This window comes from Anguilla anguilla, chromosome 8 (genome assembly GCF_013347855.1).
Source record: "Anguilla anguilla isolate fAngAng1 chromosome 8, fAngAng1.pri, whole genome shotgun sequence".
Lineage (NCBI taxonomy): Eukaryota > Metazoa > Chordata > Actinopteri > Anguilliformes > Anguillidae > Anguilla > Anguilla anguilla.
Window position 1 is genome coordinate 11,394,154 of NC_049208.1, and position 16,756 is coordinate 11,410,909.

General features: G+C 43.1%; 1 protein-coding gene across 2 annotated transcripts; it reads right to left on the bottom strand.

Annotated features, from left to right (window-relative positions):
- Positions 1-232: 232 nt before the first annotated feature.
- Positions 233-15,782, bottom strand: LOC118234665 (desmoglein-2-like). 2 transcript variants are annotated; one of them, XM_035431369.1, is made up of 14 exons: positions 15,548-15,782; positions 14,425-14,547; positions 11,952-12,107; positions 10,532-10,673; positions 9,657-9,823; positions 9,096-9,230; positions 8,539-8,724; positions 7,125-7,393; positions 6,733-6,875; positions 5,915-6,139; positions 4,909-5,145; positions 3,556-3,671; positions 2,646-3,089; positions 234-2,397 (listed from the first exon to the last, which is right to left on the bottom strand). In XM_035431369.1, the coding sequence occupies exons 1-14, from the start codon at positions 15,599-15,601 to the stop codon at positions 850-852; spliced, it is 3,945 nt and encodes a 1,314-aa protein (XP_035287260.1). In that variant the 5' UTR covers positions 15,602-15,782; the 3' UTR covers positions 234-849. The 2 variants fall into 2 exon arrangements, with proteins under 2 accessions (XP_035287261.1, XP_035287260.1); XM_035431370.1 differs by lacking the exons at positions 11,952-12,107; positions 14,425-14,547; positions 15,548-15,782 and having other exon boundaries at positions 233-2,397; positions 10,554-10,673.
- Between the last annotated feature and the right edge of the window lie 974 nt (positions 15,783-16,756).

A 16,756-nucleotide genomic window follows, 5' to 3' on the forward strand; every position in this document is an offset into this window, starting at 1 on the left:
CAGCCTATTTTATTAGCATTTACGTATTTATTTATGAAGTGGGACCCACATCTGCATATTCCCTTTGCTTGGTCAGGCTGGGATAAAGTTGTGCTGGTTCAGAGAGCCAGTTTAGGGCAGCAGTGTAGCATAATGGGTAAGGAGCTGGCAACCAAAAGGTCACAGGTTGTACCCTTGAGCAAGGCACTTAACCGGTATTTTTTTCAGTATATATCCAACTGTATAAATGGATGCAATGTAAATGCTATGTAAAAAATAAAAAAAGTTATGTAAGTCGCTCTGGATAAGAGCGTCTGCTAAATGCCTGTAATGTAATGCAGAGTGTGCAGTATGTGCTGCCCACCCCCCACCCCAGCTAATTATTCTGAACTTTCTAGACCTTTCTAAACAGCCGTATACACTAAAGGTGGCTCACTGCTGTATTGAGCCAGCGCATTTGCACAAGGTCACATTCGCAGCCTGCAGGATTATCTCAAAGAAATGTCAGGTAAAATAAACGACTAGGCTACAGGCATGTAAATAATTTCTGTGTTCTGAGAAAACCAGAAGTAGGCCTGAAGTTCAAAAAAACAACTCTGCCTTCCTAGTACTCCCTTTTTAGACTTTGCCCATTATGCACAGTGTGTTTACAACACGCCCAGCAGCCCAGGAGACCAAGACAACTTCAGTTAACGCTGGCCTGTGTTAACATGTCACTCCTCACTCTTCAAGACCACAGTGTGCATCCCACGTGATTCCTTGGGCTGAATGGTATGAGCCTGAATAATAATTTTTTTTGTGTTTTTGAGGATTAGGCCGAAAGCATTAGTAAAAAAAAAAAAAAAAAGAGTGTAAGAACAGATGAGGAGCTCAGATGGGGGCGTGGCCAGCGGAGGTGACCTCCTGCACGCTCCTCTCAGAGTAGGAGATCTGCTTCTCCTGCCTGACCACCGTGTGGGCCCCGGGTGGAGCAACCATCCGGAGCTCCGCCCCCTCCTCCTGAGCGCCAGACGGCCAGGAGACACCCTCCTCCCCAGCCAGCGAGTTCTGGGAGGCTGGCGACAGACGTCCCCGCGTGGATCCTGCGCCCACCTCCAGCAGGAGACTGTGGGACTGCGGGAGGCTCGTTCCCTGTCGAAGCTCTTGCTGATGACCTGACTCCACGGCCACCTGACTCTCCACCAGCGGGGGGTTTGGGGATGCTGAGGCACTCCTCTCCTGTACAAGCAGGAGACTGTGGGACTGCGGGAGGCTCGTTCCCTGTTGAAGCCCTTGCTGATGACCTGACTCCACGGCCACTTGACTCTCCACCAGCGGGGGGTTTGGGGATGCCGAGGCACTCCTCTCCTGTACAAGCAGGAGACTGTGGGACTGCGAGAGGCTCGTTCCCTGTTGAAGCCCTTGCTGATGACCTGACTCCAAGGCCACCTGACTCTCCACCAGCGGGGGGTTTGGGGATGCCGAGGCGCTCCTCTCCTGTACCAGCACCTGCCTTGGTTCCGATTGGCTCTCTGTGACCACCTGCCTCTCCAGCACCAGCAGGCTCTGGGCCCCGGGCCCCGGGCTCTCCACGCGCAGGAGGGTGTGGCCCCGCCCGGCGTCGGCTTCTCTCAGCACGTGGCGCTGCTCCACCAGGACCACGCCCTCGTTCATGCCCAAAGCGCCAGCCGGCACCGCCGCCACCGTCGCCGCCCCCCTCTGCTCCCGGACGAGCACCGTCTCACCCATGCGTGGAGCGTCGTTGAGCAGGTACACACCCTGGGCGCTCCCGGGCCTGTCCGTCACCAGCAGGGTGGCGCCCAGGCCCGGCTGCTCCAGGACGTAGCGGGTCTGCAGGACCGGGGCGGTGGTGTAGAGCACGGGCGTCGGCTGGACCAGGTACGCCCCGCTCGACGCCAGCACGTTCTCCGTCACCTGCACCCTGGGGGCGGAGGCGGCGTAACTGGTCTCCGTGACGACGCTCTCCACCGCGTGGGCCGGCGGAGTTGCGCGGGCGGGGGAAGCCGCTCGGGCCGGTGAGGCCTTGCTGACGCCCAGCGTGGTTTCCGCGGTGATCTCGGTGTGGGTCGTCTTCGACGATGACGCTGCGCGGGCCGGTGAGGCCTTGCTGGCGCCCAGCGTGGTTTCCGCGGTGATCTCGGTGTGGGTCGTCTCCGACGACGACGACGCCGCGCCGCCCGAGTGGACGCCGCGAGCCGAGGCGGCGGTCGAGGACGCGGTCTCCGTGGCCGAGCCCCTGCACATCTCCGCCAGGGTTCTGAACTTGGGGCCCAGGTCGTTCAGGAAGTCCAGGCTGTCGTCGGCGCCCAGTAAGCTGCAGCACCCCACGGACCCCGCGGGCGACTCCTGACCCTCGTACTCGTATATCTGCAGTCCGTCCCCCAACAGCCCGCCGAGACCCTCTGCACAGCCCGCCTTCTGCAGAAACAAAAAAGATTTTCTTTAGTGTAATGCCAACCTCCAGGGATTCTTCACTCTACTTTGTTTGGCCTTTAGGCAGGTCAAATTAAAAATAAAATACGCTTTATTAGCATGACTGCACAGACATTGCCCAAGCAATCCTATTTAAAATAAAATTCAACCGAGACAGTGTTCATTAATTATTAAATTATGTATTTAATAATTAAGCGTATTGTTTTCTTATTATGATTTGAGCAGCTTCTTACCTGAGAGTAGTAATCGTCCAGAAAATCTTCTGTGAGGGCGATTCCATCCCAGGCTCCTTTGTGAAGGCTTTCAAATCCCGAGTATCTTCCTTTCATTTCTGCGCCCTGTATTCCATCACTATAGCCCCAGGCAGAGGCGGAAGAGTAGCCACCTTCTGCCCCTCCATAACCTGCCCCCATGGCCTGCCCATAACCTGCCCCCATGGTCTGCCCAAAACCTGCCCCCATGGCCTGCCCATAACCTGTCCCCATGGCCTGCCCATAACCTGCCCCCATGGCCTGCCCATAACCTGCCCCCATGGTCTGCCCAAAACCTTCCCCTGCCGCCCCCAACAGACTTGCTCCTGCTGCCCCTCCCGCAGATTGTCCTGCCCCAAGCTTCTCAAAATGTTTAGCTTTAATGGAGCCATCAACCTCTGTGGGGACTTTTAGAAGTGGGACTTCCTGTAAAGGCACAACAAGAAATTTTTGGTCAAGTCAACAGCAGCCCAGTTGCTTCAGATATATGACATCGGGAAGGGTGAGGACAATTCATACAGCAGTAAAAACTACTAGAAACTGTTTACAGCTAAAAAAAAAAAAAAAAGAAATTTAAAACTATGTTTACAGTTTAAACAAAGAAATTTAAATAATTCAGTGACTACATTCACAAAACATCTCAACACACAACATTTACTTAAATTAACATTTACCACAGATTAAAGTGCTGTCAGCAGAAAAATGACATTGGCCACTGTCTGACAATCGTTCCTGAATTCTATTTATCTGCGTACTACTATTTTAAATCCAACGGGGCAGAAATAAGAGCAAAGTTGATTTCCATTGCTAATGGCGAGGAATCCGAAAACTGACTTTTAAAAAAAGATGCATACGTCCAAGAAGAAAGGCGCTAAGAGGAAGGGGCTGCTACCTTGTCTTCTCCAGGTCTCTCTGTGTGGTACTCTATCAGATGCTCTTTGGTGTCCACCGGCATCATCATGAAGTTTTTGCCCCCGCACGTACAGAACAGCAGTAACAGAGGCACCACTGTGGGGGGGGAGGGGGGGGACAAAAGAAAACAACAACTTTAATCTGGCTACATAACATGTACCCTCAGCCATGATGTTCTTTATGCATGTAGGGGCGACACAGCTCAGGAAGTAAGACCGGTTGTCTGGGAGTCGGAGGGTTGCCAGTTCGATCCCCCGCCCTGGGCGTGTCGAGGTGTCCCTGAGCAAGACACCTAACCCCTAATTGCTCCCAACGAGCTGACTGGTACCTGGCAACCATTCACCGTTGGCTTGTGAGTGTGTGTGTGTGTGTGAATGGGTGAATGAGAGGCATCAATTTGGATAAAAGCGCTATATAAATGCAGTCCATTTATACATGATTTACTGGCATGATTACATTTTTACCCCCTTAAATCTACCCCCATTTCTTCCCAATTTGGATGATTTTTGCGATCATCATTGAAACCCCCCACTGTCAGTTTTGGGAGAGCGTAAAACAAGTTCCTGCCCTCCTCTGAACCCAGAGTGTCTGTGCAGGCAGACTCAGACTGCGGGTGCCCCACTGACCAGAGGAGGGCGCTGGTGTATGATGGAACATGGATGTCGTACTGAAAATCCCTCCCTTCCCTGGGTGAAAGTATGGTCAGTCATGCACAGATTATTGAGTACTTAGAAAATGTCTGACGTGGGTGTATCAGAGAATCCCTTTACACGACGATCTGTTTGAGCGTGTTTGTGGCGAACTGTAACTGCGGATACCTTCACGTAGCAATCTGTTTGAGCATGTTTGTGACAAACTATATCAGTGGATAATTTTACATACTGTAGCAATCTGTTTGAGTATGTTTGTGACAAACTATATCAGTGGATAATTTTACATACTGTAGCAATCTGTTTGAGTATGTTTGTGACAAACTATATCAGTGGATAATTTTACATACTGTAGCAATCTGTTTGAGTATGTTTGTGGCAGACTGTATCAGTGGATCCTTTTACCTACTGTACGAATCTGTTCGAGCATATTTGTGGTAGGCAGTACCAGTGGATCCCTTTACACAAACCTCTGTTTGAGCACGTTGGTTATAGACTGTATCAGTGGATCCCTTTATATAGCAATCTATCTGAGCAGGTTTCTGGTAGACTGCATGAGTGGATCTCTGTAGGTAGAGATCTGTTTGAACATGTCTGTGGTACTCCGTATCAGTGGATCCCTGCCCATACAGATCTGTTAGGATTTGACCTGTACACTCTGTTGTGGACGGAGGGTAACTCACGCAGAAGCAGCAGTAGGGCCAGCAGCAGGAAGGCCACCCCTGGAGCCCCGAAAACGGTTGAAGGCACGGCCCTGGCCTCGCACGCCTTCTCCGCCCCGCCCTCCCCACAGGTGCAGACCATCACGTCCAGAACCTGCCGGGCCTCACAGGCCTTGCCCTGCTGGTCCCGCACTTCCAGCTCCACTTGGTACAGGCCGGGCCACAGCTTCTCACTGGCTCTCAGGATCACACTTCTGTCTTTTTAAACAACAGGCAAAAAAACGAAAGATCTCAAACCCACCTTTATAGACAAATTTAAAGACTTTCATTTGGTGAACATCTTTTTGAACGCCAGCCCCCAGCATGTTTAAATATGCATTACAGCATGCATAACGAAGACTTTCTGTTTATATGTTTGCAAGGTGGAGGACATGGGGAAACAACTCATTATCTGTCCAGTTGTCCATTTTTTTTCTCTTTGATTTTCCCTTGTTTTCACAGGTCACAGGTTCAATTCCCGGGTAGGACACTGCTGTTGTACCTTTGAGCAAGGTACTTAACCTGCATTGCTTTAGTATATAATCCCAATGTATAAATGGATAAACGTAAATGCTATGTAAAGTTGTGTAAGTCGATCTGGATAAGAATGTCAGCTAACCGCCTGTAAAGTGAAACTTTTCCTTTGAACAGCTACCAAACCACAGTCTGTGTCACAGAAATTCAGCTGAATACATTATTCATTTTCCAGGGAATAGTGTGTGCAGAGGTGGACATTCCGGGTTCAAAAAGTAAAAGTCCTCCTCAGTGTTATATTCAGGTCGCCTGGATTTGCTAATTAGCGCACTTCTTCATTCAGGAGGCAGAACTAATCAGTGAAATCAGCTGGCTGAGTTCACGGGTGGAAGAAGCGCATGGCAGGACTTCTACTTTCTGACCCCCTGGACCTCCCACCTGAGAGTGTGAGGTGGGTGGGTAAGGTGAGGTTCTGCTAAGCAAAAGTTTGTAAGATGAAGGATTGGTTCGTTACTCTCGTCGGCAGGTTCGACGGTCCACTTCTGCTTTGTGCCTTCGCGCACGACCCGGAAGTGGAAGGGGGCGCCGTTGGGGTCGGGGTCCGCGTCCTCGGCAGTGACCAGCAGGGCGGTGTCGTAGCTGCAGGCGGTCCGAGTCGTGCTGGTGAGCGTGGGGCAGTGGTCGTTGAAGTCCTCTACCTCCATGAATATGGTTCCGGTGGCGGTTTTTGCTGGGATGTCTAATTTAGACAGAGAAGGGTTAATTATGCTTAAACCAAAACCTTTAAATCACCATCTGTGTCTTTTATTTCAGTTATTTGTCTATAAAATTATGTTACATTGTATATATATTTTTTTTTAAATGGTCGCTCAAGTTAAAATGTAACTGTCACCAGTAATGGTGCTTAGATTGAATTTTGAAACGTTGGGTGTAATGGGCGTACTACTTTTAAGTGCTCAGACTGTTTGTTTCCTTTCAGAGATTACGCAATGAATTATTACATTACATTACATTACAGGCATTTAGCAGACGCTCTTATCCAGAGCGACGTACAACAAGTGCATTGGTTCACGGTGTAGAGGTGCAAAAGAAACACACTAGAGTGAAGTAAGGATCGTAGTGCCAGAAGTGACCACATCGATCAGGACTCCAACCGTGTAGAGTAACCTGTTCAGCAAACAACAATCCTACCAAGTACAAACTAGCACTGGAATCACATTTGCCTAATCAGACAAAAACAACAACAACAACAATCCTGCCAAATAAACTAACATAATCGTATTATCCTAACTAGGTACATGAATGCATTATAAAGAGTACTCAGAAACGTACCATTCGTTATACATATTATCTTTGCAATGTATGTTCCATTAACCAAGAACTTGGATTCCCGATCTGGTATTTGGCTCAGTTTAATCTCTGCAGTCCTTTCATCGATTATCAACCAGTTGGCTTGGTCGAGCAATTTTGCATACCTAAAAAAAAAAATTAAAAAGCATTTGGTAACACGGAAAACAATGCAAGAGCATAACTGCTAACGCACTTGAGGGCACACTATGAAGAACTTGTTGAATTAACTGACAAAAAAAGATGCATATTATTTTTTTTCCATCTGACATAAACATTCATTTCATGCTCCCTCTCTCCTTCAGAATAGGTGAATACCAGACATCGGATGTCTTTAAAATCTGACAAAACGTTAGGAAATTCAGCTGCGCACAAACCGGACGTTTTCTGCCGCCACTAGGGTGTCCCCGTCGATGGCGGTGTAGGTGGCGATGACGGTGTGGGTGGTCACCACCTTGCTGTTCTCGGAGATGGAGATGGCCTTCATGGCGGGACTGAACCTGGGGCCTTCGGGCTGGTTCTTCACGTTTATCTTGATGGGGTAGGATTTTCCGCCCGGTGGCAGGACCACGCTTTGGTGGTAGGCCGCTTTGTTGCGCATGCTGATCCTGAGGTTCACCTCTTTCAGCTCTTCATAATCCAGGGCCTTCAGATAAATGAGCGAAAAAAAAAATTTAATTAATTTTCCATATTTTTAGGGCAGGGTATGAAGGGCAATTTTCCACCCCCACATGCCCCATTAAATATGACCCTGTGCCTTTCACACCACAGAGATCCTGGGAATATATACTGTATTTACACACATAGCATCTCTTTTTACTATCTTATTTAACATTTGTTTGAATAGAGACAGATACATAAACATAGAGTATTTAATAAATAGTCTGATGCCACGCATCATAATATTTACAGTACAAGCTAATGACGTATATAATGCAGTAGTCAAACTGCAAATGTTTGGTACCAGCAGGTATGAAGTGCTTATACTGCGTTATGTCTGTGGTGCGGAATGACTGCCGTGTGCAGTCTGACTGCTGACGAGCACAATGGCACGTGAGAAGACGCTCCTCCCACGTGTGGTGGTTTTGGCACCCACTGCCTGCCAGAGGGCAAGAGATTCAAATACCGTGTGTGTGGTGTCAAAAGAGAAGCAGTGCTAAACCCAGCCGTCCTGGCCAGATTCCCACAAAACCGACTCTCGGTTGACTTCCCTGGTTAAATAAAGCTAATTCATTACTGACACGTAACAGAGCTGAAAAAAAAAAAAAAAAAGAGGAATAATATGATATACTGAACGTATTTCTTGAAGAATACGTTTATTTTTTTTGGCTGTTTTTAAGTACCGAAAGCAAACGAAGTTCTTTAACTGCCCACATCAGGAGAATGTCAAATTGGTGATTTGGCGACGGCAGCCATTACAACAACGATGTAATAGCTATGAAGAACAGCCATGGTTCAGACCCTCAGCTCTCGCGTCGAGGGGAAAAAAGGCCTCAAAAATGGATAAAAGGAAATGCGTATTTTTTGTTGGTTATACATTTTCAAAAATAAGCACACATCTTTATGGATCGATGGACCCACTAAAGGCAAGAGAAAGTGGTTGCGCACGTGCTTTAAATTCCTGATGCAGCAGCACAACAATCGATGTTTAAAAAAAAAAACAAACAAAAAAAAATTTGCCGGAGTTATATCGAGGTGTTGTAGCTGAGTTCTGAATGTATTATATGTTAATAGTTTATATGTTAATAGGTTTATATATATATATATATATAATTTCAAGCTTTGTCAGACCTTGATCAGTGTTATAATGCCCTCGTTGGTCTTTTCGTCCGTCGTGATGTTGAAGTATCCGGCTTCGTTTCCTGAAACGATTGAGAAAATCGTCCGCCAGTTGTCGGTGTTGATTAAGTCGAGGTCCACAGCTTTGATGCGCATCACCTCCACGTTCACTGTGTTCTCCTCCACGCTGCCCTCGTACTGGAACAAGCACAAGGAAAGAATTCGGCTCAAATGTTCAGCAACTGGACTGAAAGTTTAGCAATTGGCCAAAATGTCCATATAATTTGATTTGAATGTATATCAAAATGGTAGAACAGTGGCACTAAATAAAAGATAAATGTAGGGCAGTGGTAACCAACCCTGTTCCTGGAGATCGACCGTCCTGAAGGTTTCCACTCCAACCCTAACACAGAACGTCATACAATAGCTCAACAATAGAGATCTTTTTCAGCTGTTATAGGAAATCAGGTGTGCCAAATTAGGGCTGAAATGAACACCTAAAGGATGGGGGATCTCCAGGAACAGAGTTGGTTTCCAGTGAGGTAGGGAAACAGGACTTATTAATTTACGTAAGATTTCTCCAGCGTGGGGACGTTGTCGTTGACATCCTGGATGTTGATTGTAAAAGCTCCTGTACCAGTTCTGCCTCCCTTCTGCCCGTTCATGTCAGCGCCAATAACTTTCAACGTATAGGAAGTGTGCGTCTGTGAAACAAACAAAAAAAATTTTAATCAACGAATATACAAATATGCTAAATAAGTAGCCAAGAAGAAAACACAAAAGTTTATTACAGAGTAGCTTCCCATACACCAGCTTAAACACTGTGTTTAGACCACTGGACAAAACAACTGCATTGCAACAGCGCCTCATTACAGATTAGGACTTTCAATTATTGAGGCCTTGTGGAGCCATTTTTCCAGACTATTCAAATCTGGAAAAAGGTATGCTGCAAAGACATGTCCTTGTATGGCCAAAAGCAAGAAGATAAGAAAATTAACATATAATATTCATTTCCAGGGTGAACTATCCCACATCCACATATCCACATATCCACATATAAGCCACACTTTTTGTACACACACACACAAACACACACACATATATTATGCTATAAACATTTTCGCACTCACTTCTCTGTCTAGAGTGTTTTGTCGGACGCGAATCTCGCCCGTTTCCTTGATGAGTTCGAACATGGCTGGGTCACCTGGAACCTGTTCCAGGATGCTGTAAGTTATCTGAGCATTGGGAGTCGCTGGATCATCAGCGTCTGTGGCAGCAATTATCATCACTAAAGTGCCTGCGTTTTCAACCGAAAGAGACAAACAGAATGATCAATGCAGCCGCTGCAACCAGCTAATTACTGTTGCTTTTAAAAGTGTATCTTTGCTCGGGGTGAGGTGAGCCAGCTAATTCAGTTACAACAATTCATTCTAATTCTAGTTAAATCTCCTTAGCGATCAAATTTATGCATGTCTTTTTTTTTTGGTGACTTCAGCAGTCTTGGTGCAGAATGCAATAAAATGCTTTCACATTTTATTCATATCTACAAAAAAAAAAAGATTATTCTTCATAATGAACTACAACAACAAGGTAGTACAAGGTACACTTCACGACAGACAGTTTAGATATTTGGTTCATTTGAAGCACTGCTTTTAGAGATGCTGAATCTACTGTATACTCAGTGGTCTGAGAATGTTGCTGGCCATGTCTGGCACTATTCCTCATATTTATAAGATGAATGCACTAATATTTCTCTTAAATTGTAAGATGTGCTGGATAATAGAATCTGCTAAAAGAATGTACTAACATGTCATAAAATATTTCAAGAAAATTCCATATTCCAAATTCCTTAGTTTGCCACCACAGAGGGCTGTTGTGGCCGCATTATCTAATATTTGCGTTGAAACGTTTCCAGAGGAGAGCCACAGCCCTTAGCTCAGCAATGGATAAAAATGTCGTTAATAATGCAGAATAGTCAAATAACATGTGCTAATTAAAAGTGTACCTGACTGGCTTAATTCACTGACATTTCCAGCTTTCACAATGGAAAACACCGGATCGTTGTCATTTTCGTCTTCTACAATGACGCGTAGGTCAATGTTTCTCTCTGCTTGTGAACCATTGTCAAATTTTGCCATGCCCTGGAGCTGGAAAGAGAAGAAATATTTCTTAAACCTGGGTCATCGGAATTGTTTACATTTTTTTTTTTTTTTTACATAGGATCAATACATGTAACTAGAAATGATGAACACTGATTGGTCCATATAATCAATTATATTAGCATCTACAATTATATGATATTTATATCAAACCCCTGTGTATAATGTTTTTTTTTTGGCTGTTTTCAGCTTTATTTGATGGAACAGTGTAGAGAGACAGGAAGAATTAGGAGGAGAGAGAGGGAGAGAGAGAGAGAGAAACATGTAACAAAGGTTGGCGGTCGGACTCGAACCGCCGACATCGTTGCACGCATTGAGCATGTGGACAGCGCTCTATGGGCTGCGCCACTAGAGGCCCCTCCTGTGTATAATGTTTTAATGTGTTAATGCGTTATCATACACAGTAAAGTAACATTAATTTTTTTACAACAAATTTTCTGGTGATATAAAACACTTTTTTTTTTATTTTTTTATTTATTTACCTTGAGTCAATCAAGCAAGGCAACTGAGAACTCTGACAACCAAGGGAAATAAAGTGGGTAGGGAATGAACAGGGGTTTGAAAGGCCAATCAGATGAAGAGCATGTGATCAACTGACTTGATACAAAGAGTCAGGTCTGTGGGAATTTGAACAAAACATGGGGGGGAGGGGGGGGGAGGGGGGTGGGGGGGTGGGGCAGCAAAGTATCACTGAAATGGGGGACTGGATTTCTATTTGGCCTTCCACAGCCAACACCTCTTTCAGCAGCAACCAACTGAAGCTTTCCCAGGAGGTTTCCCACCCAAGTATTAACCAAGCCTATACATGTGCTTACTACTATTATTATTATTATTATTATTATTATTATTATTATTATTATTAATGTCTCAAGGCAGAAGGACCAGGAACCTCCTGACGAAAAGGAAACCTGCTGTGAATCATTAAATCAAACTCATTTTCAGAACGGGGGTGCACATCAAAATGCTGTTGTGCTGGCTGCGATTAACTAGCTCCCTTATAGCTAGCTAACTTTCCTCACTACTAACTCATTTACATAAAACAAAACACACTGAATGAAAGTCGCTACAGGCAGCCAGAGAATGCTGGATTAACTGTCAAACAAGACATGTAAAATACAGGAAAGTAAAATACCAAAAGGAGATAGAAAATTATTTTTTAAAGGGATTTAAAAAGAGAAAAGGGAAAAGTTGTGTAAAAAAAAAAAAAAACAGGATTTCCACTTTGTTGCAGATCACTATTTAAAACGGTTTCGGAGTTGCGCTTACGTAGTAAACCGCTACTTTCTCTCGGTCCAGAATATCCGTCACCCTGACTTCGCCACTCCGTGAATCAACAACAAACAGCCCGACGGGGTCCTTGTCAGCGCCTTGACCTGTCAGGGAGTATCTGATCGAAGTCCTCGTCTCTTCATCGGACCGAATCTCAAAAAAGAAACCGAAAAAAAAAAAAACAACTTGTTATTATAAATGATTCATGGCGTATCAGATTGTTTTAGAGCAGGCCTAAAACATGTACACCTCTGGTATTGGAAATGTACAATCCACAACAATTTTAAAGCATTTAAAAAGTGATTACAAAAAAAGAAACTGAAACATCTCTTTTAGGTACAAATTATAAAATCTAATTTTTGACAGAACCTAAGAGTTTCCTCAGATTTATTTAAATAAAAAAATATAGATAATTTGTTTATTGACTATTTGGTCCTAAGCTCCATGTAAATATTTGCAGTGATTCAAAGTGTATGTTCAGCCATAATACAATGACATACAAATTTGCTTTTGAAAATAAAACAGTTATGAGGTATGACTTGAATGCATGTACAGTAAGTAGGTATGTTTATGTGTGTGTGTGTGTGTGTGTGTGCGGGTGCAGTGTACTGTAGCATAATGGTTAGGGGACCGAATTTGTGACTCCAAAGCTCTAAGTTACATTTTCAGCTGGAGTGCTGCTGTGTTAGCTTTGTGCAAGGCACTTAACCTAAGGCGCTTCACTAAATATATCCATCGGTTCATATGGGTTGGATGTAAACTGTATAATCGAAGGGTGTATTTTGAGGCTGGTATTTTATATAAGGGTTACCATCAATATTAACGGACTTTTTGTGAGAATAAATTCATTGACAGGGACACACAGACAGCTTAATAAAGGCACACTAGGCTAGGCCCTGCCTGTTTATCAAAGCTTAATGTAAAGATTTATGAAAAACAGTTTGATTGGCAAGCACACACAACTGGTTCTGAAAGCACAAAGTCGATGTGCTCTAATGCTGCATTCCAATACACCACTGTGCCAACAATTACATCATTTGATTTCCACGGATTCAGAATCGGAATCTGAAGACCAGCCCCAACTCGTGCTGCTTCCCGCACAGTATCCTACTTTTGTGTAGGGTAGCACTGTAGCATAACAGCTTGCCTTCCAAAAGTCTGAGAGTGGTCAACTGAAATTTATTATTCTGTTATACACTTAAGGCATTTGGATTTAAGATCAAAAGATGAACATGTGGCAAAGGTACAGACAAACACCTTTTCAATTTGACAATCAGATCATTTCATCGTACAGTAGTTAATTTAGCTTTTCTAAGGTTGCATGTAAATTTGAAAGTAGTTAAAACTTTTTATTTATTTTTTTAAACTTGAAATGCAGTGCCATTCTGCATTTGATCTGGAACAAAGTTTCATGGGCAGATGAGACGAAAATAAACCCTTACCGAAGAGATGGATACCTGAAAATGTGGGAAAAGGAAGGAACAGCCCATGATGCAAAGCATCCCCCACCCCCCCCATGAAATATGAAGGAGGTAGTGTCATAGCTTGGGCATGTACGGCTATTTCTGGAACAGGCTCACTCATCTTTATTGATAATTTAACAGAGGATGGTTCAAAAAGTGTAAAAAAAAAAAAAAGAAGTGTACAGATTTTGTCTGACTATGTACGGTACAAAGAAATTCATCCAACATCATCTACCGGAACGTCATCAATCCTGCAGCAAAGCAGTGACCCCAAACACACTGCCTGTGCAACCAGAGCATTGATCAATGGGACAGGAGTGGAAAGTTTTGGACTGGCCAAGTTAGTGACCTGATTTAAACCCAGTCAAGCATAGATTTCACTCGGTCAAGGGTACACTGAAGACGGAAACCCCTCGAAACAAACGGAAGCAGCTGTAGTGATGGCCTGGAAAAGCATTTCTAAAGAAGATACCAAATGTTTGGTTATGTCAATGAGTCATAGGCTTGATGCGATTATTGTATTTAAGGACTATGCAATCAAATATTAGACTCTATTGCTTTGATTTACTTTTACGTTCAGCTGTTATCCTACTTTTGCACCGCTGAAAATGAAGGGACGCAACACAAAAATAGCCATTTCTGTAAAATGTTAAAACATACACGCAATTTAAATGCCATGAAACTAAATCTGAATGTCTGCACATTTGTCCCATACTCAACTTTTGATCTCAAATCCAAATGCATTAAGCATACAGTATAGCAAAAGTTACAAATGCCACTCTCCTTTTTCCATAATTCTGTAGGGCACGGTAGGTTACAGTAGATTCCCAGCTGGTGTGTTGCTATCTGTGAGCAAGGCACCTAACCTGATTTGCTTCAGCTGAGTAAATATATACTGGGTGCAAAAGGAATGTAAGCTGTGCAAGTCACAACCAAAAAAGCCAGCCGAAATCATCCATCCATTTGCTGTCATAAATGAAATGTTCAACAACAAAAAAAGATCTTACTTTTGCGATGACTTCGCGTCTGTAATCCACATTCTCTTTCAGTTTCCTCGGTGGTACGATCCACTCCCTTTTTTGCCTCTTTAAATTTGTGAGCCCTTTGGTGTCCACCTTGACAATTACAACCTATACATCCCACACAAACACACACACACACACACACACACACACACACACAGAGCTCAGAATGACATATTCCTGCATTAAAGCAAAAAATATATAAACTGTGGCCTGATGTGTTGCCTATTTTCCCATCTAACACGCATTAATAGAAATTTCCATAATTCAAATAATCACATATTTAAAGCAATGATGGACCCCCTTTTTCTTATAGGTATTGTTTCATGCACCAATTAGTAAACAGCTACGAAACCTGTATGACTAAAAATGCGCAGTGGTCAAAGTAAGACAGCTGCAAAGACGCTATAACAAAAACATCGTAACACCTTTGACCGAGCAACCCATACTGCCCGGTCCAAAATTAGTTGATTATCATACAGTTAAGGAGAGTAAGTATCATACAGTTACAGAATTGATGACCCGGCCTTAAAATTAATTTGTTTACACCGACTACAACGCCAGCTACGAGCAATTTGAAGGCGACGGTGAAAGTATTTTAAAACATACTTTGCTTCCTTGGCGAAAAGAAACAAAAATTGCGATTTCGAATAAACATTAAAAATGATTAAAAATATAAGACGTTCAAAAAATTTTTATCTTTATGAAAACAGTTTCGTAAAAAAAAGCTGTATGTTAGTTTTTTGTCCCGTTTATACTGAATTTTGTTTAACCGGTGCTAAAAAGTAGCAATCGCGTGCGCAAGGGTTGTAGCATATGACATAAATAAATAAATAAATAAATAAATAAATAAATAAATAAATTTTGAATTTACTGACGAATTCATGCATTTGATTCCAGTCACTGTCACATTTTACATTTAATTAACATTCGATTAAATACTTGAAGTCATGGAGTCAAGGGGCGGTCATGGAGAGGCCAATAATTAGTAAAATTAAAATCACAACTTAAATGTGAAATGAACGTCAAATGGTCAGTCCCATTACACAACTACGGCCATATGACGCCCACCACACAGGTATGGCGGAAACCCAGATCTTTTACTCACCGTTAGCATGTGGATCAACAGCAGACATATTCCAGCATAAAATACCCGGGCCATTTTGGGTGACAACTCTGCAGAATTTTCTCTCTGAATTGGAATAATGCAAATAGGTCTGTGTTTCCTGTGTCTGGTGGATATGCCCTACGTTTTTATTTGCGAAATCATAATACAACACCAACTTCCAAAAAGCCTGCAGGCAAGTCACTGCGTACTGTGCCTCGGGAGTCTAGGGGAGGCGACTAATCAAGTTCCACTGAACCCATACCCACTCCTGATAGGCCGACCACAGGCGGACAAAGGAGGAAATTACAACTCATGCGGTCACTGGGCTTGGCGGCCAGTTAATGTTTTACTCCGGGTTAACTGTTTTGGGTATTTGATTAAAAATAATATATGTTTTTTTTTTCATGACGCATCAAAGGTTAATCAAAATAGTGAGTGAAGAAAATATAAAATTATATATATATATATTATAATCACTCATCATGTAAACAACTTTTTATCTTTGTAAACATTCATAATTTCAGAAAATGGCAACACATTCGCAGTGAACGTCTGTATGTATCATGCTCATATTATTATTATTATTATTATTATTATTATTATTATTATATTATTATTCTTCTTATTATTATTGTATAAGAACATGTCATTTTAATTACATTAACAAGTATGCTATTTGGGATAATTGCCTGTGTTTTATGCGGTTTTAGGCTATTTCAGCTTTTCTTATGCAGGCTCGAAAGCCTGTATTCTCAAGAAAATGTGTTCTGTTATATGGAAAGTTGACCATGTTTGTTCAGTTGTTCATGAGCTTTCTGTTTATATTATTTAATGCAATCAGAGATGGCATGAATGTAATAAATAAATAAATAAATAATACAAATAATAAAACAACATGACCTAAGCCTGTCATGGGCATTTGGGACCATTGCTCGCCTATGTGCTAAACTTCACGGAGAGGACTTAAATTCTTCTGCTTGTCTTCAGCCAAGAGCTCAGAGGCATGGACGCTCCATAGGCTGGTCTACTCGAGAAGACCACAAAGTGATCTCATCATCAATACTGCGTCTCAATTCTCAGCAAAAAATCTCAACATTTTCCATTCCAATCAGTCAAGATATGTCTGTAGCAGGAAACTGCTTGCAATTCTCATGGTTTTAAAGAAAATTATTTTTATTAGTTTCTTTCTTTCTTTTTTTATTATTATTA

Coding starts and splice junctions, on each gene's coding strand:
- LOC118234665 (XM_035431369.1), bottom strand. CDS start 15,601: ATGGCCCGGGTATTTTATGCTGGAATATGTCTGCTGTTGATCCACATG. Junction 12,108..14,424: donor GACGCGAAGTCATCGCAAAA/GTAAGATCTTTT, acceptor TTCTTTTTTGAG/ATTCGGTCCGATGAAGAGAC. Junction 9,231..9,656: donor AAAACACTCTAGACAGAGAA/GTGAGTGCGAAA, acceptor TTTGTTTCACAG/ACGCACACTTCCTATACGTT.